Genomic DNA, 25,489 nt, shown 5'->3' with positions numbered 1-25,489 from the left:
GAAACACTACTGAAATTGCTCAAATTAAGCTAGTTTATTTGATGGATACAGCCTAGGGTGTGGGAAGTCCATAAACTCCAGCAGGAAAGCAGGGTGGAGTTACTTCCTCCAATGGCTTATCTGCAACCAGAAGACAACTTACAAAGCCAGGACTATGTTAAGTATCTGGAGCCTGAATTCGAATGGGTGAGGAGTGCAAGAAAATGAGTATTTTTACTGACTTTTTTGCATATCTGCTTATTAAAAAACCCTATTTACTATGGCTTAAAGCATTTATCTCATGCATCATCCTTAAACAAAATACTGGTAAATACATTGCTCACCTGGGCAAAGAAATCCTGTGCACAAGAAATTTAAGCACATAGGAGATATGCACAGGGTATTTTAGGGTAAGTGCCCAGCTCAAAATGTATGCACAAATACTGCAATCAGCCTTTGCAATGCAATTAACTCTCTGGCATATACTAGAAATGGCTATGCGTGCACTCTTGCAAAGAAACCACAAGACTTGTCATAGACACGAACTTCCACAAAAATATTGCTGCCAACAACTGCCCAAGACAGATGACTTCCTCAGTTTATTAACTTCAAAATTTAAAATCGTAATGGTACAGATATTGGAAATACACTGGCAACTGCCCTGAGTGCTGGTCCAAAAGTGGGTCACCACCAGCATGACCACAGGGAATTCAGCTGTATGGGTAGCAGCTAGCCATTTAGATCTCAACACTATATGGCACTCTGAATTTATTTCTACACCTGCTAAGAAATGTCTTTCTCTGATGAGACAGACACACTTCAGTTGTACAGCGTCTCACCCAAACAGCACCTACTCACAGGCATTATACAAAGGAACAAAAGAGGGAAAACTGGATAAAATTACTTCTTAAAAAAGCACCAAACCACACAGGTCTGTGTACATCTACAATACAGATGAAGTTTAAAAAATTAATTACGCCGGTAATTAGCTTTATAAAGATGATTTTTAGTGGCTGCTGAGGTTTCCCAGGAGGTTGCTATAGCAACAGGCAAAAGGTGCACTACTGGGCCACCAGTGTGTGATGAGCTGCTGGCAGCGGCCCTCCCCTGCCGCCAGGAGAACCTGCCACCGCCGCACAGCCTGCTGACCAGAAGCAGAGGGAGACTTCTGTTTCCCAGGCAGGGCCGAGAGAGGTACTTATTTTTAATGCTTTTAATCACCTGTGACAAGGTCCAAGCCTGCAGCCAGCTTCAGGGAAGCAGCCAGGCTATGGAGGTGCTAATGATGCCCTTAGGAAGACAGCACTTTCAAAGGTACTTTTCAAAATAAACAGCAGGATTGGGATCATGGGAGTAGAGTGACCGGCTCTGCGCTTTACTGCATGCCTTTCTCATACTGAAATCACGCAAAGACGTGGGACTCCCAACCTTAATAAATAGACCAGAATTGTTTCAACCAATAACTTTCTTCAAGCAGTTAAATATAACCCCTGTCACTGTGAACTGGCAGCTCGACATTCAGCCTTAATTCAAGTCCCACAGCTATATCACCTAACGAAGACAGACCATCAAAACTTACTTCAATTTACTTTCAGCGAATGAGGTCTTAAAGTACCTTCAACGTGAAGAAACACGGGGCAGGCACTTCAAACAAACACCCTCCTCTAGCCATGACCTACTATTTTCCAGCATCTTTGAGGTCATACTTTAGTTGCAAATAATAAGTTGATAAAGTAGCATTTTCTCAGGAATAATTCCATAATATCATTTCTGTAACTTTAAACTAAGTTTAGTGTATAGCCTAATTAATGAAGAGAAGGCATTAAGGCACAGACAGACAAGGGTGGAAAAGCTACAGCTTTCATCCATCTATAACAAACTCGTTTCCCTTTCCAAGGGTAAAAATGACATTGCCCTATCCACCAGTACTGCGTAGTAACTCTTCCCAAACTCAGCAGCAAAACCGATGTAGCAAGATATCCAACCAATATTCACCACCACACCAACAAACCCTGTGCTTAGCAGCAGTCTGCCTGCAAGACCTTTTGAGCACAGAAGCCCCCGGGGAGCAAACTCTCTCTGAAACACACTGCTTTGTGTGATCAGAAGGGATCTGCCTGGCAGCACACCAGAAATACTCCAAGAGAAATCTCTAAAACAAACCCAAACATGCAGAGATAAGAGGTAATTACACAGTCAGCAAACAATGTTGAATATTTCTTAAATATATATGGGGAGAATGAGAGTACAGGGGAAGAGGGAAGGGATGACCTGAAGAAAATCTAGAAAGTTTGTTAAGATAAAGTTTGCTGGGTGATTTCAGTGTAACCACAGCTGCAAAAGCCGGGCTCACCAGTACCATTTCATATGCAAATGTTTCCACTGTGTTCAACCACAGCAGCCAGATACCTCATGGTTGACTTTTTCCAGTTATGACAGTAACCACAAACTTTTACATCTTTTCAACCTTAAAAGTGCTCAGGTTTAATGCACACACATACAAAAAGAAGCATTTCCCTCAAAGTTCGGGTAGTTCATAGGTATGACCCTGTACAACACCTATAGTGTCAGCGCAGGTGAAAATAAAACCCTAACCGAAGTGTATGACTAAGGCTAATTAGGCAAACTATGTAAATAATATATTTAATATATTTCTGTCCTTTGGAGCCTGGCTATTCTGGAATTGAGTGGCACTACCTTCATACTGCTGTTAGGGTTTGGTGTCATTTTGGCGGGGGTAGGAGGTTTTTTTGTTTGTTTGTTTTGAGAAACTGAACTGGGTGATAGGGCTACTAGCACTAATTTTGACCATGTGCTGCAAAACAATCTTTGAAAGGAAAAAGCCTTTTTCTGCATTTGTGAAAACACATACAACTTGCTTGTCTTTCAGCTCCACATATGCAAAATGTTAAAGTTCCTGTAGCAGGATCTTTCCTACCTCACAGAGCTGCCAGAATAAACTGACACAAGCATCCTCTTTGCTAACATGCAGCAGCACAGTAAATGGAATCAATTTTCAGTGTACAAACACAAGCCGTGAACAAAGCTAAGTGTAAACGAGTACTGGCTGCCTTTTCAGAATTTCTGTAGAGGTCTGCATTTCTGAACCACTACACCACCAGCTGAAAGTTGAGGCACGCTTACCAGTTTCCAGAACTACCTAATCTTAACCTAAACACTGTAAACCTCAGGTCTTTGCAGCGAGGTAGGAAAAAGTCTGTACTGTTTTTATCCTTATCCCACCCAAATACTACCTAGCTGTCTCCTTCAATTTCCTACATGGCTAAAAGCCAATCTTAGCAATGGCTAAAAAAAGCAAGTCATCAAATAAAAAATGCTTGTGCAAACTTTTCTTAATAGCAAATGTTTTAAAAATTACAGATATTAAAAACGTGTTCAGTACTGCATGAGAAAAAGGATCTTGAAAGAAATACATACTGTATACTGCTTTATATAACCCCACTTCCCTTTCTGAACTTCCCTAGCCCTGTTGCATAATCTCCAGTTTTTCTATAGGATGCAGTGCTTTGGTATGCAGTAGATTTCATGTCCCATCCCTCTTCAGACCTTCCTTTTATATTCAGGGACTATACCTAAGACCTAAAATAGGGTCTGCACTGTTCTGCTGCTAGTACTTGATCTTAATCTTCAGACTTTTAATTTTATTTGCTGTTTTTATCTTACCACAAACCTTACACAAATAAGGCTGTGTGAAATGTGAATACATAAAAGCAGAATCCACCATTCTGCAACACAAAGAGTCTCCAAATATAACCTTAAAACCTTCAAGAACATATTTACAAATGTAGGGAAGAAGGATCAATAAGTAGTACCAAAATGTTTATTAAATAATGATGCACTTATGTATCTTATGAATATATGGTTTTCTCACCCTCAGCAAATGACTGTTACAGTGGTATCACATAGACAGTTTTTCATAATTTGCTATACCCAGTGTCAGCTGCATAGCAGGTCTCAATTTAGGACAGTATTAGTCCTTCTGAAAGGCTCACACAGACCCATGATACTGTAAGAGTTCCCTACAACTTTATGAAATAAAAGAATGAATGTTGATTGCTAGAGGCAATACCAGCAAATGGAGTAAACTGCTGTAGTAAAAACTTAGGATTCTTATACTGATCTTTCCACTGGTGTGCCTCTAGGCACATCTTACTTAGCACACAGTAATTCCACTGAAATGCACCTGTTTCAGAAGTGGAACATGGAAGCAAAATGTTATTTTTAACAGACAGGTATGAAGGAATTAATTGTTCAGCTGAAGTTATGAAAAACTTCAAATTCAGATGGAATACTATAATGAAAAAATTACTAGATGACTAAAGCACTACAATTCATGCAACGGTTTCACAAAAGATGAAATATGAAGAAGAAGACATCATTAGGATTAATCTCTTTGTTCCTTGTTATCAATCAGTGATATTCTGAAGATGTCCTCAAAGTCACACCATAGTGCTCTTATTACATGTAAAAAAATGGAATTTGCATTTCTGCACTAGCTATCCAACTAACTCAGTTCACATGATCACACGTATATGCATAGTTGTGTAACTGTAAGTTGTTAAAGGTGACAGCAAATGCAGAAAAAGAAGCCCAAAGGCTTACATGTGTGTAAGGTAACACCATGGCATGTATAATTAATAAAGCAGTGCATTAAATAGTAACAATGCAAGGTATTAAATACCAACTGGGGCAGTTAACACAGCGGGGTAGGAACTTGTTGAAAAACTATATTTAATTATCTAAAGTGTTAGAAAACACAGCCATGAAAGGGAAACTAAACAGATATCCTCAGTGCCTGTGTGGCAACTAGAAAGTCCCTGGTTGGAGGTATACAATGACGTAAGACTTTCATTTCTTGGGGCCAGAGAAAGATGGAAGTTTTCCAGCGAGACTCTGAGACACTTCCCAGTTCTAAACACCTCCTACTTTTTCTTCATGAAGGGAAAGCCCTTAGTTCATATTGGGGAAAAATGGTGATGAAATCTCCAGAAATTCTAGTTGCAACCCTAATTCTGTATGTTATCACATAAATGTGAAATGTCACTTATGACCACTGTCTCTCTTACAGTGTGGTGTGTGTTTACATCTGTCTCACACTGTGAACGGTATCTTAAAGGGAAGTGGTTTAGTGGTAAGCAGCTAAGTCACCCTGTAATGTATATGGGAAGTGAATAATCTCTGTTTACCTGAAGTGTTCCTGACTTTACTTCAGAGAAGTCTAGAAATCACTTTTAAAATCAAAATGAACACACAACCTTTGGAGCACCCAATGGTAAGGGAAGAGAATGGAATGTGTCTGCTGAGCATCCAGAGGTTCAAACCAATTCCCATGATGCAGGAAATCTTCCTTCTTAGACCCTACCCTCACCCCTTGTGGTAAACACACATCTGACATATGCTTCCAGGGTACTAGCAGCAGGTATAACAACATCAAAATTGTAGCAGACAATGACGAAACAGATCAAAAGATGACAGAATGTGTAAGTGTAGAAACACACAGGATATATTATAACATACGGGCACAAACTGAAACAGAAGAAGTTCCATCTGAATATGAGGAAGAACTTCTTTACCTTGGGGGTGACAGAGCCCTGGGACAGGCTGCCCAGAGAGGCTGTGCAGTCTCCTTCTCTGGAGACATTCAAAACCCGCCTGGACGTGACTCTGTGCAACCTGCTGTGGGTGAACCTGCTTTAGCAGGGGGTTGACCTAGCTGCTTTCCAGAAGCCCCTTCCAACCCTGACCATTCTGTGATTCTGTGATATTAAAAAACAGAAACAGAATTTAGAAACAACAAAAGAAACGAAAGTACAGAGGAAGGTATTTAGGAAGGCAATGTATAGTAACACTGATGGGCAGAAAGAGGCAATACAGGGAACAGACTGGAAGCATGGGAAAACACTAAGAAGATAAGAGGCTTACACAAGGGTTGAATAAAGAACGTGTAACATTACCGACACACAAGCTTAAAAATATTGACACCTACGCTTCCAAGAAATCTGGCTGACAACAAACCATTTTGGTTTATATATCAAGTCCGAAGAAATTACTAAGACTCACCAAATAAATGGGCACTGGGTGCTTATTTCTGCCTTACTGCCTTGTGAATCCCAGTAGTAACTTGTAAACATTTTGTTTTCTTGCTTTATGATGTGGATTCAAAGGAAATTCTCTTTGGGTATTTTAGTACTAAACATACATACTGTATTTTTGGAACAGTTTTTCTCTTATTTCTGCTAATTGCTTTTACTGGACTTACATACCTGAAAAAACTACTTGCAAGCATAAATATACAAGAGGCTCTTCTAAAGACGCATATATAGTGATTCCAAATACTAATTTAAAACAGATTTTGCAGAAATACATAGTATGAATTATAATTGATTATTGTTAAAGTCACCTAATTGCAAAAAAACCATGTTAAATTGCTAAACAAGTTGAGCTTGACAAATAACCAACCAACCAGCACAATTACCTTCTGCAAGGCAATATACTAGCAATTTGCTCCTATAACTACTTAATTAACTACTCCCTGCTATTTTTAATACTACTCAAAAGTTCTACTATGGTGACACTTTCATTAGAACCGGATTAAAACTACTGTCAGTGCAGTCTGATCTGAAGTAGCATCAGATGTTTATTTCCTACATTGGAGAGTAATTCTATTTTTATCCTCTAAGGAAAGCACATGAAATACATAGATTTATTTCAACCTTATAAACAGTATTGTATCTATTGTGGAAACAAACAGGACCTACAAATACAAGAAATCAGAAGTATGAGACAAGCTCTGCTTCACCTTCTACTGATGCTTTCTGCTCAATCCAATATGGAAACAAGATGGAAGTCAGTAACAAGTTACTGTCAGTAACTTGTCTCTGAAATTTTATTTTTACCATTTATGCACCCTAAAACTTTTCATTTTATGTAATACTCTCTTTTCTTACCACTAAAACCAAAACCACAGTATGATATCTTTGGGGACAGTAAGAATCCAAACAATGAAAGACAGTTGCCACTGTGCTTTGCACCACCTCTGCACCAAAATGTGCATACACAAATGATAGGTTGGGAAGGTAACCAGCTCCAGAGGACAGCAAAACTGCATAGGACAACAGGAACCCTATGCATGGCGTAAATATAGCCAAAGGTCGTGTGGTGATACCATTAGAACAAATCTGAGGAGATCCATGTCATGCATCTGTAGCTCTTCAGCAAGATACTAGTAAGTTTGTCTTGACTAAATCACATATGAAGTGTTGTGCTAGGTAAGAATCCTCAGACTACCGTGCAGCTAAACATCAGCCCAGATCTCTCATGTCTATAGCCCTGTTCCAGTGAGCTTAATGGGAGCTTCATGGTGCCTTTCTGTTCTATGCTTTCCTCAGTAAGAGGCTTCCATTCATGTACACCTGACAAATGGAGACTGGAATCATATCATCAAAGTAACTTTCTTGGCTAATACTAAAATTCATGTGGAGATGATGAAGGTTTCTGCCACAGCTTTAGGAACTAACTATGCTGTGTTTTTTAATGCTGGTCAACATTAGAAGTTCATCATCCCCCACCGTCATCCATTTCTTTGACAACAGATGAGAAATTTTACCTAAGCTGTATGCTACATTACTCAAAAGGAACTGAATTTCATGGAGTCAATCTTCAGGCAGACCTCCAACTCCAATTTTAGATTTCACAGTGCTATTTTATCAGATTGCTGCCCCAAGAAACGAAAGGCATAACATTTCAGACATAGTTTAGTCACACACACATTTATTACCGTTGAGCTATTACAAACAGGGTTTAACTCACAGTGCTTTTCCTGTTACCTTCCTGGCAGCCACGTTCTTTAAAGTTTAGGCTTTGTTTCCATAAAAAAAAGACAGTTCAATACAACACAAGAATCCTACCTTGGTACTATTTACTTCACCACCAGGAGTGCAAAAGCAATCTGTAAGGGAAAAGGGGAAAACCTGGGAAAACAGGAGTTCTGGGGCATTATAATTTTTATGAAATGTATGGAGGTCTACCTTGATTGCACCTCCCAGTACCTACTACTTGTCTAACTAGTAGTACTACCCAGTACATACTACATGAAAGTATTTTTGTCCAGCTTGCATTTGTGAGTTTATGTTAGAGGAGAGTAAGGAATTACAGGTATAGCAAAAGAAAACAAAAAGATCAGTGATTAACAATCCCTAGTTAGAATCTTAAATTTAAGACTTCAAATGATTACAGACTGTCATGCTGTGAAACAAATACAGATTTAATCCTAAACTAGATGTAGTCCACTCCTTCAAGTACCCTTTGAATTCAATTTAGTAAGTGTATATTTGGGTACATTTGTGCTGCATATGCATACAAACATGTACACAGACATACAGTATAAGAAGATAGAAAGTAAAAATTACTTTCACAGAAAAAGATATATGGTTGTTGGTAGCCACAATGTACTTACTATTTAGTTGAATCTGATAACTGATACTCCCGTCGTCTATCATAACACTCCTGAATTCCAGGGTCATTCCATAAGCTTCTTATTGCATCTACATACGGGTTCTCAAAAGTTGACACCTTCTCTACATCGACTTCCCGAACTAATTGTGCATGTGCCTAATTCAAAACAAACAAAATAGTAAATTTTACTTCATTTTCTGTGTTTGTAGACAGCTTATATACAATGAACATGATTAACAGGAGTAATTTTTCATATTGGCCATACCACTGATGTATATACATAATTTGAAAAATCAAGTACCACTAAAAGGGTTGTGAAGATGGAAAAAGAAGACAACTGTCATAAGCAAGTTCCTTATAACAGAAAAAAAATACCACTTTTTTATGGAAAGTATATATTTTTCAGCATGGATCAGCGTATTATTTACCTTTCACGCTAAAAGACAGTGTTAAGCATAATACCCACCAACTGCATCACTCATTAGCAACTGAACCTGGGAAACCTGGACAACTTCAAAATATAAAAGATAGTAAACCACCAAAATATTCAAAGATGGATATTTTACAAAAATCTGTATTCACATGAATGAACTTAGTAATGATGTAGGAAGAAAACAGTGATGTTGATTTACCAGGAAAGACCTTAAAGTAAATGGTGAATGAATGAGAATAAATAAGAGTACTGAGTAAATTATGAATAAGTAATGATACGGTCTGTTCAAAGACAAATACTGCTAAATATGATTATGACAGAAAGTGAATTAAACATACACAGGGGCCCTTACTTCAGACTAAGTTTACTCCAATCCACTACTATGTAGAATAAACGGATGAGGCATTCACATTAAAATTTGTGTCTAATTAAGCTCAGTTTAAAGAAAGCTTTCATTTTTATTTTTTCAGGTACAATCTTAAGAGTATATAAAACATGATTTTAAAATGATGACTAGGTAACCAACTTGACAGATCCAGACTCTGATGTAGCTGAGAGAATGGAAAGGAGGGAAGGGATCTGCCTTTCAGAGAGATTGATAAAAAAGTGCTTAATGTTACCACAAATGTAACAGCAGTTACCAGTAAAAAAAGGGCAAGATTATTAGAAATCGTCTCTAGTTTCAGTTTGTACTATAAATTATGGAGATTCTCAAAAAGTAATGTTTAAAATTGGCAGCAGGATGATTTCTAATTTGTCCTGGAAGTATTATTGACACATTTCAGTACAAATACATGAATGTATGTATTTGTGTAGAGATATATACACATACAAACATACACAAACAGAGAAGGCAACAGATGAAAACTTGGTCCTGCAAAAAGATGGAGGGATTCAACTCTCATATCTAGTCTGCATTTGAGGTGAGGACACAAACCTCTTTCCATTTTAAATTAGGTGAAGGTATACTGAGTGTTCTTGTTGATTTTTAATAAACTTATGCTCTGTTTGCACGTATACAATCCCCACACCCCTTTTTAGACAGTCCAGGAGAATGATGCTACTCTTCATTACTTAACAAAACATCACACCTTTGACTGTTGTTTACTCAGGAGGAAATAAAAACCTCAAAGTTCAATGTGAAAACTGTGTGTCTTGGAGATAATAAGAACATATGTTCTGTTACCAGGACCCAAATCTCCAAAGTTCTAACAAAGGGTATTTTCTTCCAGATCATGCCCACACACCTCCAAAATGTCTGGACAAGTTATGATGAGTCCCTACACCTTCTCACTGCAAATAACAAGAAATAGTACTCTACTAAACACAGGACGAAGTCCTTTGTGCCACAGGATAATTTTTTTTTAACTATCTTATATGTTATCAAGCTCAGCTCTGTATTCTATTGCTCTTGCGTACTTCCAAAAGAATGATGTCTTGACTATTTTCCCACAGCTTGTGACAAACTGATAAAAGAATTTATTTTAATATTTTGCTTTTGTGCTTGAGCTCTGAAATTACGGCCAACTGTCATGGTTTAACCCCAGCTGGCAACCAAGCACCATGCTGCCACCTGCTCGCTCCCCCCAACCCAGAGGGATCAGAAGGAGAATCAGAAAGGAATGCAAAACTCGAGGGTGGAGATAAGGACAATTTCATAGGTAAACCAAAAGCCATGCACACAAGCAACACAAGGAATTCATTCACCACTTCCCATGGGCAGGCAGGTGCTCAGCCACCTCCAGGAAACCCAGGCTCCATCACACATAACGGTTACTCGGGAAGACAAATGCCATAATGCCAAATGTCCCCACCTTCCTTCTTCTTCCCCCAGTTTATATACTCAGCATGACGTCACATGGTACGGAATACCTCTTTGGCTACTTTGGGTCACCTGTCCTGGCTGTGTCCCCTCCCAATGTGCCATGCCCCTCCAGCCCTCTGGCTGGCAGGGCCCGAGAAACCAAAAAGTCCTTGATTTAGTATAAACATCACCCAGCAACAACTAAAAATATCAATGCATTATCAACATCATTCTCACATCAGAGCCAAAATACAGCACTGTACCAGCTACTAAGAAGAAAGTTAACTGTATTCCAGCTGAAACGAGGATACCAACTGATATCAAAATGATAACAGAGCTTGAAGACTAATTTACTATTCAAAAGCTTTCATCTGAAATCCATCATATCTGAGTATTTCTCTAACATTTCCCTAAATATTCCCTAACAGGTGCTCAAGTATTCTATATTGGTGGAAAAGAAAATCTTAAAAGGGGATTACTTCAGTTACCTATCTAGACTTATTATTACAAAGCTGTCCAAGATCTTGCATTGTTCTATTTATCAGTTCTGTATGTTCTGACATATAATTAATACCACTTTGTACTGTGTGAAAAAACTTACAAAATAAATTATGATAAATGCCAATAAGTTGCATCCATAGAAAAATTGATTCAACTTTTTAAACAGAAACAGCATTTCTTCAATTAACTGCTCCTGCTTCCCAGGGGTTTGCCTGGCCAAACTCATGACAGCTTGCACCCTATTCATCACACCTCACATCAGTGCTGCTTCTCTTAAAAAAGTAATGCCCCTTCACATAGATTTCAAATTTTTTATAAATCCTCAGCTATGCCTTCTTGTTCCCAGAGGTACTACACTTTCCTGTAGACAACAATCAGTCTGTCTTTGAGAATCTTTGTCAGGCAACATCTTTTGCCGGCTGCTAATTTCTGATGGTGGAGACAGAGATGAAAATACAGGATCTCATCATTTGGCTTAACTTTTCTCTCATTTGCCCTGGTATAAGTCAAAAGTAATTCTAGAGAAACCTTGTGAGATGGAGAAGCATAACTTTAATGCAGCAGAAGAATCAATCATGAATGACATGTGGTATCACTGCTGCTAATTACTGGCTTAGTTTCCCTTCCACTAATATGAACAGCAGATTTGGAATATAACTTTTGAAGTTAGCACTCAAACATGAATAAATCTAAAGGACTCATAATTAATCCAGTTTATGCAACTATAAATGGTATCAAGCACTTTTTATCTTTACTAAGCCTCTCACTTTACCCAAAAATCAACATTATTTGCGGGGACAAAAGAAAAAAGTCAACCATGTTACCCCTGAGGAAGTTGCACCTTCTTAAGAGTTCTCTCTTTTGGGACATCAGTAGTTGTTACTGTAGAATTACAGAATGGTTTGAGTTGGAAGGGACCTTAAGGATCACCTAGTTCCAACTCCCTGCCATGGGCAGGGACACCTTCCACTAGACCAGGTTGCTCAAAGCCCCATCCAACCTGACCCTAAGCACTTCCAGGGATGGGGCATCCACAGCTTCTCTGGGCAACCTGTTCCAGTGTCTCACCATCCCCACAGTAAAGAATTTCTTCCCAACACCTAACCTAAATCTACCTTCTTTCAGCTTGTCCTATCATTATAGGCCCTACTAACAAGTCTGTCCCCATCTTTCTTTTCTTATAAGCCCCCTTAGGGTACTGCAGGGCTGCTCTAAGGTCTCCCCAGAGCCTTCTCTTCTCCAGGCTGAACAACACCAACTCTCTCAGACTTTTTTTCATAGGAGAGGTGCTCCATCCCTCTGATCATCTTCATGGCCCTCCTCTGGACTCACTCAAACAGGTCCATGTCCTTTTTATGTTGGGGGCCTCAGAGCTGATCACAGCACTCCAGGTGTGGTCTGATGAGTAGAGGAGGAGAATAACCCCAAAATGACAGACAAAACTGAAGCATTTTTTAAGTACCATAAAATTCAAACTGGTCATTAATATGTAACTGCTAGTTCAGCTGTAATGTTCCACAAACAAAATCTAGATGGTGTAGATGATTTTTCAGTCCAATATACTTTTGACATCAGCAATCAACATCTTCCATGGTCTTTTGGGAATATAAAACTACTTGCAACAATTTCAATATTATTTGCAAGAAATCTTGTAAACAGTCATTCAATTCTTTTTACTAAATCACATCTCTCCTATATTTAAAAGCTGCTTCACTGATTTCTACAAGTATTCAAAAAATTATCCCAGAATAAGAAAACTGGAGGTTTTGGGAATAGTATTGGCTTCTGAAACCAGGAAATCTGACCTAAGGAGATACCAAAATAGCTGTAATTTCTCCTTTTTCATTTCCCTCAGAAAACTATCGACAGTGTTAAAAATTAATTCTGTGCTTGAACAGCATTATAGTTTTATGCTGGTCTTTCTGCCAATACTCTTTTGGCCACAATTTATTAATAATAAGTATATTTTTTAATCTCTAGCCTTCACCATGTCAGTTTTCTACTTACTATCTTCATAATTTTTTCAAAGCTCTGATGCTTCTCAGGGATTGACAGGCCAGCCAGTGGATCTGGTCTCATATTCTCTCTGTACGTGCATCAACCATTTGGAGCCTTACAACAGTGGCTACAATCAATGTAGCAAGCATGGAAAAAAGGTTCTTATTTTTATATTCCTTTTGATATAGCCTCTCTAATTTCCCCAAATTAACACAAGGGAGATCAGGAAAAAATGCACAGTCTATTTCAAAAGAAATTCCCATGGGATTTTAAATCCACAGGAGAAAGGAATATGCTTGAGATGCAGCAGGCAAGGTTCCTTTGTATCAATGGTCTCTGTGGGCTAGCTGGTTTCAAGGTGCCTATTTAAAGAATTCTTTTACATGGGATGGAACATCTGTTCCGTAAAAGGATTTCCCAAACCAATCAGAAAAAGCCTGTGGCTGTAGTGCTTGGCTACCAGTAACTGAAGGATCAAGCACAGTGATATTATTTAGGTCTGGATACTGTAATTTACATTGATTGTAAAATTGAGTGCAATGGCATGTGATCAGGTCCAAGCAGTCTAGCAGCTGAATGGAAGTCATTACAAAGACATCATCATAATCATAATCATGCATTTGTCTCTCTCTTTTTTTTTTTTTTTTTTTTTTTTTTGGGGGGGGGGGTTGGTGGCATTGGGGGGTGGCAGGGGAGGGGAGGAATTCTTGATAATGCAGCTTAGAACTAGAAGTTATTATTTATTCTATAAATAACAGGAGTAATTTTTAGACTCAGACCCCGGTGACTTCTAATCTACAAGTTCATACAAATACCTTGCCTTACAGGGCTGTATAGCAAGATATGCTGCTTTGGAGACTGCTGCAAACCTGCAGATATTTGAAGCCATTCAAGGAGAGCAATACTAGTCTATGTCACTGTCTTGAAAACTAGACAGTTGGGGGATGTATTCCTTAACATGACAGAGAGCAGCAGCTACTGACTGATAAACCGGTCCAAGGTAGGGCAGTGTTTTGACATAGCAGCCCACAAAAACTAAGTTTTAAGAGGACAGTAAAGACAATGTTGCTTCCCTTGAGCAACTTCAGAGCACAGAATGGACTAGGGTAAACAGGGAGGAGGCTTCATGGTGTGCTATACCAGAGGACTGTATTTCAATTTATTCAATTCAAGTGTTGCTGAAACAAGGCTTGGTGCGACACTAATCATCCTTCAGCTGCTGACAAAGGTTAATAGGGTATCAAAGTATGTAAATCAGAATCTGTTACCCTTTCCTGTTTCACATTGTAACCTTTGGAAAGAAAAAAATAGCATAAACTCTTTGAAAAAGAATTCCAGACACCTAATAGAATCTAAAAAAAAAATGAGTTTGCGTTAAGAATTTTTTTTTCTTTACTGGTCATTGTCTGTAAAAGCCTAGGATAACAGACCCTAACCCATGGCTTGTGGGAAATACAACGAAATGAGAAGGATTTAAACAAGTTATCTCATGACTTTACGGGGTTTTTTTGTTGGTTGGTTTTTTTTTTTAGTAGGGCTCAGAGAAAGCTCAGGAAGTAGCTGAATCTTTATCTGTGCACTGCAGAACACCATTTTCTTGGTGTCTTGATTTACTTTTATGCTGCACCAGACATGGAAGACAAACACTAAGTCACCACTATAGGGCTGCAACCAGAACATTCAAGCAAGCTTTTACTGAGGATTATATCAAAATTTCTATATACATGAAAGGATTCTGAAACTTACATTTTAAAGGTCATATTATCACTATAGCCTTCTTGGGAAAATAAAAAAAAGCTGTTTCAATAACACAGCAAGAGAAACATTATGAAACAACTTCTTGTCACCCCAGCAGATTCTGTTGCAAGTGCTAAGAGACACGTAACTCATGCGGATGGAGAATACAGGAGAAGTTAGGTATACAACTTAAATACAGAATCCAGATCTTCATAATACTATTACATCCTGAAGTTTCTGATCCTCTTCTTATAAACAAAAGCTTCTGATAGGAACAAACTTAAGATTTTTCTGATGTCAGGCAGAAAAGTTAGTTTCCTCTCTGATAACTAATTTACCCAGTGTGAGTAACTCTTAGAAAGTTAGGTGACTTAGAAAATTAAGTATAGAAAAATACAGTTTCCCTTCATGAAACACGAGATTCCCTCCTGTGAGATGGAACAAATGCATTGTTTATTTAGGGAAAGAAAAGCTATGGGACAGTGCAATTACAGCAACACATGTGTGGATACTGTTTAGAAGTAAATAGATCTAAAGAGCCCAAAGCTAACACGGATTCATTCTGCTGTGCCAAATCATAACATGGGGCAACAAAAGGGTATGATCATTTTCCTGTTTGCTGTCCAGCTTTCCTATTTTCCATACATAAACTTTAGGTAGCCTGGCTATCACTGTTAAGCTGTTGCCTAACAAATAAAAGCAACATAAATATATAAACATTAACATTACTGTTACTTCGATAGAATATCCAAATCCATGTAACAGCCTGAATTACCACTTTCATCATTATTCAGCCCTTCCCTCTCAAAACCCTATACCTATTGTAATACTTCCATCAACTGAAACGCCTTCTTTGGCAAGCACTTCTGGCAATCAACCTCTATAGAACAAATAAGGTTTTCAAAACACAGGAGAAAACAACAAAACATGGAGAAAAAGAGAAATGAAGTATCCACAAGCCATTTCCTCCCTACCAAAAGGACAGAGGCAGATAAACTAAAACGAAATCAGTCTTGCAGTGATCTTAGGTCATCTCAACTGTTAAAGTCTTCACTATTTCTTCTTCGATGAATAAGGCTAGGTTTTGAACATTCATCCTAACTTTGCTTGTAATAAATCTAAGCAGAGTAATTTACAAGAAAACTGTGGTAAAATAATTGATTTAATATGATAAAAATCTTTCTGAATTCATATCTCTGAAAAAAAATACTGACTTTTAGATTTTTGTATTATATAACACAGAATTTTAACCTAAAGGTCTCAAGACAGTGCAAAAATGGTCCTACGTATCACTAAGTGCAGTTACATAATATTGTCACGACACGCTGGTCAATCATTTCCAATGGTGAAAGTGTAATCATATTAGTGTTAAATTAACAGCAATTACCACTCCATTATCATTACATTTGAGACTAAGGTTCAGTTCTGTAGGAGAAAGTAACTGTTACCTTCAAATGACAACTCTTCTGTAAGGATTTCTAACAAGGTTACTGACCAGAGTACAAACCTGGTATGTCTACATTGCAAGTCACAGGACTGTTAAATGGCATATACCATGCTGCAATTCAGATGCCCATATACAGACTCACACATTCTTATACATCCCCAAGTAAAAAAATACACTTTGTCTAAACTATCACTTCAATTTAGTGAAATGCCTCTGTGATTATTCGAAGAAAACTCTCCCCCAAGTAATAGGTTTCACAGATTTAGTGCAACTTTCTGCAGCCAAAGTATTCAGCCTGATTTCCTTATGTACAAATTGCCCTTGAAAGGATTTCAAGGAAAAAAAATATTTAGTTGCAAGACCCAGGAAGCCTACCCTGTTGAATCAAGAACATTGCTTTTTATCTTCCTAATAGTATTTATTTTTTCCTAATGTTTGTTTTTCAGTTTTGGTTCTTCTCTGCCCCAAGAAAGTTTTTAATTTTGATATAATGTGCTATTTAAATGTTATATTTGATTTTAAAAGCATTGTTTTAGAACAATATGTCTCCAGAATGGGAAAGAGGTTAATTCTGAAGCAGAATTACATATTCTTACCACTCCCTTTAATCAAAACACGGTAGAATTATACATCTTTCAGCAGGTAAGGTAAAGATATGATGTTCATTTCACATAAACACACCAAACATGGATTGCCATGTACTTTTAAAACCTACACTGGTCACACAAGAATATCCAATGAAGCCACAAGACTTTCACATGCTGATATTGCCATGGTGAGGAAGGAATGGATTTAAGACTTAAGCAAAACTATTTCTTCCATTTGCTTTTGCAGTAACAGGAAAATGATGGGATTCCCAAAGGTACTTGGAAATACCCAACCCTACACAATCTACTTCAAAAGGGAAACATAACTGCTGAAAAACTCCTGGTATTTTTTAAGACTGCTCTCTGTCACTGTAGGACTACATTAATGGTGATTAGGATTTACACAAGACTTCCTTTCCATCAATGAGTTGATGTTACACTGTTACAAAGTACTTGCTTTCTTTAGCTATTTTTGTACACTTAAAATAAGCTGGGTTTTACTATTTCACTCAAAGTAATATTTTTGCTGTATTACCACAGTGTTTAACTCTGGGAACAACAGCAGTTAGCTGAATAAACTCAGGAAAAAAAATATGTGATAGCAAATATCCATTTAATCTTTCCAGCTATAGGAGCAACCAAATCAGTCATCTTTCTTCTGTAAAGCAGCACCAGTCTTCAAAATTAAACATCAGCCAGATCCCTGAGGAAATGCTTCATCAACCAAAAAGCCTCAAAATGGTATTGCTGCTTTCTCTCTTCTGTAGCCTTTGTATGGACCAAGAATGCCCACAAAGCATACCAAAATCTTGGAAATCAGACGACTGGCCTGTCATCTTCTCCTGGACAATTTATGACCCCATAGAAAATGGAAAGACAAAACAGCCAAAAAGCACAGCATGTTTTTCAATTGTCTGATTCGTGATAAACAATGCAGGGTCATGGAAAGCCACTCCAAACTGTGCATACACAGTTTGCAGATGTTGCAGAGAAAGATACAGACTTTTTCTCTTTGTTTTGTTAGCTTATTTATTTACATGTCCCTCTCCTGTGAAGAGCCGGTACCACCTAGGGAATGGAGTAGAAGGGATAAACACCCAAAAAGTCTGATGTTGCCACAGGCTACTGTTGTCCTGTTACTGAACTGAATTACAGGTCAGAAACTGCTAACAAGTCTGAAATTTCTCACAGGAAAACTCTCCAACAATATTTCAGACCTGGCTGACAGTCAGATAATAAAAAAAAACAGATTAAACAGCAGGAACTTTAAGAAATAAGTCATATGCTTGCTACCAAATGTCTGCCAATGGTGGCTCCTTAGTAAAACTCCCGAAAGACTGAACTAATTTTACTGGACTAAAGGGACAAGGCAGGCAAAAGTACAGCGAAGAACTACCTTACTGTTTTGTTAAATTGTTACTTATTTTTATTGTTAAAATGACCCACTGCCTAGCTTTGTTTGAGATCAGGTCACAAGACAAAGTGGCAAAAGGAGAGAGAACCTTTTCAACACCCTTAGAACTGTGAAGATGCTACAATAAATTTACTTGGTAGCACTTTCTTTAGGCAGTATCTTTAGCTTCTGGATCATGCTATATAACAAAATCAATATGAATGAAAGCTAAATTTTCAATCCCATGCATGAAGCAAGTTCAATTTTTCCATGGCAATTTTTTTCAAAAAGCTGGGACCTACATGGACAGCATATTTAGTAAGTTCATTTCCAAGAATGATACATGCAAACATCCAAAATTATAACATCAAAAACTCCACGGAAAATCCCAGAACAGAGATTTAAAATGCCTCCTGATAAATTGTTTATGATTTCACTGATAGCTAAATGGCTCCCTACCCATTCTACCATGAAATTTTGTTGTAATTATATGACTATATTAAAATGTAGATGCAACTGTAAATGTTTATAAACACAAGCCTTATATGTTCCTGCCTAAAAATCATGCCACAATTTACATTAAACATCTCTAATTTAGAAGTTTTACATCTTGTTAAAACATACTAAGACATATTTATTGCACCTGCCTCTTCCAAAATCTCAACTACAGAAAGACAATGCCACGGCAACTTTCAATAACCCCTGTGGTTTCTGGTAGGTTGAACTTAAATGCACAAACTAAAAATGCATGTTGTAACACTTGAAGAGTGAGAGTGCTGCAGCTGTAAGGCAGTATGTACTCTAGTTATTTACACATAAGGCAGCCAGTGCCTCACAAAACCTGTTAGAGCAGCACCCTCCTCACCCTAGCTCCACCTGTAACGTGAAGATATACACAATTAGGCAGACACAAAGGGAGAAAATAAGGGTGCGTAATAGCTTCTTCATTCTTTTACAGTGAAAGGGTGAAACTCTAGCTGGGTGAACTGAAATCCAGTAGAATTTCAGACTAATTTACACAGAGCCATTTCACTGCAAATAAACATGCACACAGAGAGTTCTAGTTCATGATATGACATGCTTAGGGACATGGTTTAGTGGTGGACTTGGCAGTCCTGGGGTTGGACTTGATGATCTTAAAGGTCTTTTCCAACCTAAATGGTTCTACAATTCTAAGTATTATCATCAATATAGTGCCAATATACTATACTATCAGTAAGTTTTACTATACCCTGACATAATGTGTTACATCAATCCTGGCACTCTTCTGCCCAAAAGGGGTAACTTGAAGTGGACTCTATAATGACCTCAGTAATGCTTTCACTAGGCTGATCAAATGTTTGCAACACAACACAAATCCTCAAATGAAAACAGTGCATACAATGTTACAGACCATGATTATAATATTACACCACCCTTGCTGACTTCTTATCACTAAACCATCCTTTAATGATTCACAACAGATCTGTTAAGAAGCAGTATGTCACCCAGAAGATATGGAGTAAGCAAAAGTTAGCTTTGCAGGCAAACTTTTCCATGAAGATGGGAAAATGCACGCATTTCTGAGGAACTGCTCAAAAATCTTACAGCTCCAGATTGCCCAGAAGGGTATACAAAATTGTAGCATGAGGGAACATTTGTTCTCTGCCATGGAGGTCTTAATTACTGAAGTATCTCCAATGTTTTGCCTCAGTCTGCTGTAACAGGCAATTTACTGTGCATATCATGCAATTTCAGATATTCAGACTAAATGAAAATTACAGGTATATATTTGTTTTTCAAAAGCAAAATGAAACTGAATGTGTTCTAATCTTTGAAATTACTGAACTACATTTAATTACCAACATCACAGTCATTTCTAAGCATCTTTTAATCTCTGTGCTGCTGGCCTGAGAAGGAGGAAATAATATCTGTCATTGGAAGGGACAGGGGGAACTTCTCACTCCCTCTCCTGGCTACACAAGATCTAAGCTCCATAGGAGATAACTCAGTATCTTCTCAATTGGCCTATGTTCTCTCTGATGACAGAGGTGAAATAGAGAAACAGAAAGTCCAATTTCAGATTTCAGTTATTAATTCTCCCCTTTTTCACTAGATCTAGTTGCTTCAGTTTTAGATATAGAATAAAGTATGCTCAATATAGTATCAGATCTGTTAAACAAAGTTGATAAGCCCTTTTATCCTCTCTTTTAGAAGTTTCATACCCCTAACTCCTCAGGCAGATCCTCAAGATTTCTAGGGGGCTTTTGGCTACTTATTTTCTTAGGTAACATTTTAATGAGGTGAGATCATTTTAAGCATTTACAGCTTGTTTTGTTAATGACTGCATAGGCTGTTGCACTCTTTAAATATTGCCATGGCTATGAAAGTTGAGCTGGAAGATGATACTAATGTCCAAAAACTGAAAGCCGGTTGCAAAGAACTGTTTCAAAAAACACCATACCTAGTATTTACTCTTAAGTGTGTGGCTTGTTAACATTTGCAATAGACTATAAATTAGACACTTCCACAACTCTTGCTGGTAACACACATAGCACTCCACTGAAATTTTTACACACTGGTTCTGAAATTGTGGACCTAGTGAATACTTTTCTGACATGTGCTGTAAGAATCTGTCATTTTTGCTGTTCAGGATCATGAAAACAGAAACCACTTTACTCTCTGGACAGGACTTCTGTTTTACAGGGTTGGGCAAATTCTACTGCTGACTTTCAGAAACCTCTTTATGGATCAGCCAACTGCCATGTCCTTTCCAACAGCTGTTGCAATTAACTTCCAAATATTTTTTTTGTCCTGATGCTCTTTTTGCTAGATATTCTACCTTGAAATTGATCAAAATAATCTGCCTAAATCTACTCGATTACATTCACTTCTGCTAAAATACTTTTTTTTAAATAGACATGCAATCATATTCTAATTGTGAACAACAGCTTCCATTTCTTTACAGAATTCATTTATATACATTTAACTGCTTGGTAAGGACTGCATTACATTAATTCAGCCAGTTCAGTTTGTTTTCCAGGCTGTGTCTAATTTTGATTTCAAGAAAACAGAGCAACAAGTAAAACAGGCCACATAAGTAAAGAGAGATCCAAAGCAGTGGACCCCAAAGTTACCTTACTACTAGATTTAAAAATTAAATAGTCCCAGAACATCATGTTTTGACTTGTCTTCCAAATACTACTTTTACTGCCAAATTTTCAGAGGCTTTCAGTAGGTGTCAAAATTCTGAGATTCACACCTTGGTTCATATAAATCCTTATGTTTCCCAAGGAAGCAGTGGAAGATGGTTTTGAAATGGTTTTGAATTTCCAAAATAGTTCAAAACTAATAGTAGCATTTCAGTTCTAGCATTGCTAATCTGAACATAAAACTAAATCCAAACTTCTTCTCTTTTGACAATTACTAGCAACAGTTTACACCCTCCTGAAGACCTCACAATTGATAACTTACAAGCCCAAATGAGTAAAATCTTTTTCTAGTGATAAAACCTATTTTTAAATTTAACTCAAATCTGCAATGACAAAACATCATAAAAATATTTCAGATTTGAACCAGCGTAAGCAAGAATTAGCAGCAAGATTTCCCCTCACAACAGTTCTTGTAGCTAATACAAATCATCCAAATATACTGCTTTATCTATATGACGACAGTATTACCAATAACTGTTTTCAAAACCACATTCAAGTATGCATACATAATCACACTTTCAGAGAAATATCCATGCCCTTTCTTTTTTTTTTCTTTTCTCTGAGGACCACTTCTAATCTGAGATCTTCAAACAAATATTGTGCAGTAATCCTACAAATAATTACTGTACAGACACACAAGAAAATACACAATTTTTTCCTGAGCTAGCTAAAGCAGTTCATACACACACAGCAAAAAGGTGAACTACTGGACTGCTTCTTAGTGTTACTCCAGTTGAAACTCCAGTTAACTGTCATTAAAACTGCTGCATCGAGTCTATGCGCAGTAAATACAGAGGTGGGAGGGGGTATATTCGCATCTGGTAAACTCAACTCTCTCTATATATCAGCTAGTACAAACTGGGGCAGACTTAATGCTGTTTTCAACAGCAGTGAGAAGAATGCCAGCCCCAGAGTCAGGGACACATTTTTCCATTGCACCACAGTTCCTAATCAAGTATATGGCATGCGCCTGACATGCCTGTCATCAGGAAACAGTATTCAAAGTATTGGACTACATGGTAACAAACCAAAAGTTCTCCCTCACACTTTCTTGGAAAGCATCTTCCTCCTGCTTTGCCCACAGAGAAGTATTTTTTATTTTTTTTTAAATACGGATCTGGAAACCAGAAGGGGGGGGGGCAGGCAGAAAATTCAACTGCCAGTCTTTCTACAGTGACTTCCCAAGAAGCTAGAACAAATCACCGCAGTTTCAAGTAGTCTTTCTCCCAGTTTACATGCATCACAGTTTTTAAGGGCTTTATAGCAGGCTAGTCCCAGTATCTGTTTTTGAAGAACAGTGCTCAATAACAGTAGTGCAAATAATGGAAATTTTTTCCATAATAATACTTTTGTATAGTTGTACAGTTGCATTAATGGCAAAGAATGTTATGTAAACAGGGACATGCTGAAATTTCAATTCCATTATCAAGCAAAGTAACTGGCTGTACCTTACAATCCCACAAAAATCCACTACCTCAGTCAACTACTGCAATACAATAGTAAGTGCATTAAAAAAACCCACCAAAACCAACAAAAGCCCAGTGCTCAGTATGTGAATTTTCACTTACAAAGTCTACAGATACACAAAACTCCTGCTGAGCCTCACTCCTGTACAAAGCCTGAATGAGCTTCGCCCTACAAACATTTTTAAGCATCAGAGGACTAACAGCGTTGCTTCGACTCATGGGTTCAAATAGCTACAACTGAAAAGACTGTACGCCTCCTCACAGAGCAGAGGTTACAGCCAGTTGATTCAGGCAGTTCAGAAATTCAGCCACTGATCCAGCTGCCTACAGAAAGGACCTGCAGAAGTTTCACTGCATTTATGATCTAGAGAAGAACCTATGGTGAATACAGTATGGGCAGAGGGAAACCACCAGCAGCTTCTTTTTACGGGAATCATGTCATCGTGCCTCTGTTTCAATTCAGAAGAGGAAGCACTCCATGAAAAATAATCCTGTACAGAATTCTATTGTATCAAATTTCACAACTATAATTCAGACTTAAAAAAAAAAAAAAGGAGGCAATGCAAAGAAAAGCATTTTGTCTCTGTATTTTTAAAGCATATCTTTTCTTTTTGTTAAAGGAGGACAGTGCCCTCTGCTGACTCACACATACCAGCAAAGACAGTTATTTCAAACTGGTATTTCTAGAAATGTCAGAGTACTGGGAGGGTCCCTTTCAAATTAATAAATGATTCCAGCAGGAATTTTCCTCTCAAAAATTGCAGCTAACTTAAATGGTTGCATTTGTGTGTTGTTCAACCAAGAAGATTGTCTTTCTAAACAATTACCTCATTTCTTGGAAACTCTGAAAATAAGCTTCAGACTTACCCTAGGCATGAAAAGCTACCCGATATCCTATCACCTACTTCTTTTGGGTGCTTTTATTAATCCCTTTATGTCTAGACTAACAAATTGGCAGGATGGAAGTAAGGGGGCAAAATGTGATCTCAGATGAAAAGCTGTTGCTTAGAACAGGGTCACTCAAGAATGAATTTAGCCCCAAGATGTTAAAGATAGCAACCCAACACTATTTTCTCTAGAGAAACCACAGACATTATATCACGGTGATGAGTAACTATTTGAAACATGCCTTCAGGGAGAATTAGAAAAGAAAGTTTTATGCCATGTGTGACCTAAAAAAGTGATAGCTTCTTTATAAATCAGGTACAATCTTCTAATTCCTAGAAATACACCGTATTTTTGCTGGCTCCAATCAGATGCCAAAAAGAGCTTATTCAAAGGACAGCAAAACACTGCTGCCTCCTCTTTCAAGGCTTCAGGCAACATACCAGTCTCCTGAAACACGCTGCCAACTTTTATGTTAGGAAGGAGGAAGGAAAAGCAATAAAACACAGTATCTTCCTTATACAAAAATCACAGATTCAAGTTTTATACAAGTAAGAGCTTGAAAAGCTTCTTACTTTGCTGCCTGGCATGTGTAAAATTGATTCATAGTCTGACAACCTAATTAATATATATTTTTAAATGATTAATTTTGCTTACTAACTATTCAGTATTTACAGGGAGAGGTCACAGCAGGCTTTTTAACAACCATTTGGGAAGACTTATTTATCTGCCAATGCACAAATGTATTATCCTCCCAAGACATTAGCCAAAATAAGACATGGTCCTTATAAATGTGTCATTAGTCATCAAATGAAGGGAAATAGGTTTTTGGAGCGTTTTGTTTGTTTGCTTGTATTAAGTTTTTTGTAATCTAAATGGTTTATAAAAGTCCATGTTTTTAATAAGAGTTAAATCTATGTAAAGGAAAGCAAAACTGAGGACTTTTTAGAATTAATTTTGATGGAAGTGTATCTGGAAGAAGCTTCTGGGAACTGAGTAAGGCAGGTAGAAACTGTATATTGAGAAAAACTGTGTAGCCTCATTATTAGTATAGTAAGGTTTCCATATTCAAGTCACCTACTCTTGCTGTGCAATATACTCTGGAGATTCCCCAGGACACAGCAAGGAGATGAAGATCTAGGGTCAAAGCCAACAGCTACATACTGACCTATCACATCAAGCCTCCTGGAGTCAACAGGTTCCACTCCACACATTTCCAAATCTACCCTCCTATTTTTTTCCAGAAATGTCTGAGGCAGTTTCCCAGAAAATCTTCAAGTCAAATCTATCAAGTTAGATTAAGAAAGCTGTTGGTGTAGAAAAGAAAGGCTGTTTGTGTTACATTCTGCTATCCGGAAAAAATGCTTATTAATATGCCTTATCTACCTTGGTCATAAGTACTGTCAGAGACAGGCAACTACCTAGGAAATCAGCATGCAGCTACCACACACATAAACGAACATTTTGAATTGGAATTACAGTATTAATGCAAATGCTGGTACGAAGACTGAACTAGATGGTTAACAAAAATAGTCTGTAATTAGTCTTTAAAATTAAGGAAGATATCATTAATTCACCTTAAGAAAGGATTTT

The 25,489-nt window shown here is 37.7% G+C and overlaps 1 protein-coding gene across 2 annotated transcripts in view; it reads right to left on the bottom strand.

Annotated features, from left to right (window-relative positions):
* Positions 1-25,489, bottom strand: part of LOC119141218 (guanine nucleotide-binding protein G(q) subunit alpha) — a 133,625-nt gene that overhangs the window by 30,216 nt on the left and 77,920 nt on the right. For both annotated transcript variants that reach the window (XM_037373225.1, XM_037373226.1), the window contains exon 3: positions 8,456-8,610. In XM_037373225.1, the coding sequence (XP_037229122.1) occupies positions 8,456-8,610 (155 nt within the window). The remainder of the gene's footprint in view (positions 1-8,455; positions 8,611-25,489) is intronic.

This window comes from Falco rusticolus, chromosome Z (assembly GCF_015220075.1).
Source record: "Falco rusticolus isolate bFalRus1 chromosome Z, bFalRus1.pri, whole genome shotgun sequence".
In the NCBI taxonomy this organism is placed as follows: domain Eukaryota; kingdom Metazoa; phylum Chordata; class Aves; order Falconiformes; family Falconidae; genus Falco; species Falco rusticolus.
This window is presented reverse-complemented; position numbering and strand designations above follow the sequence as displayed.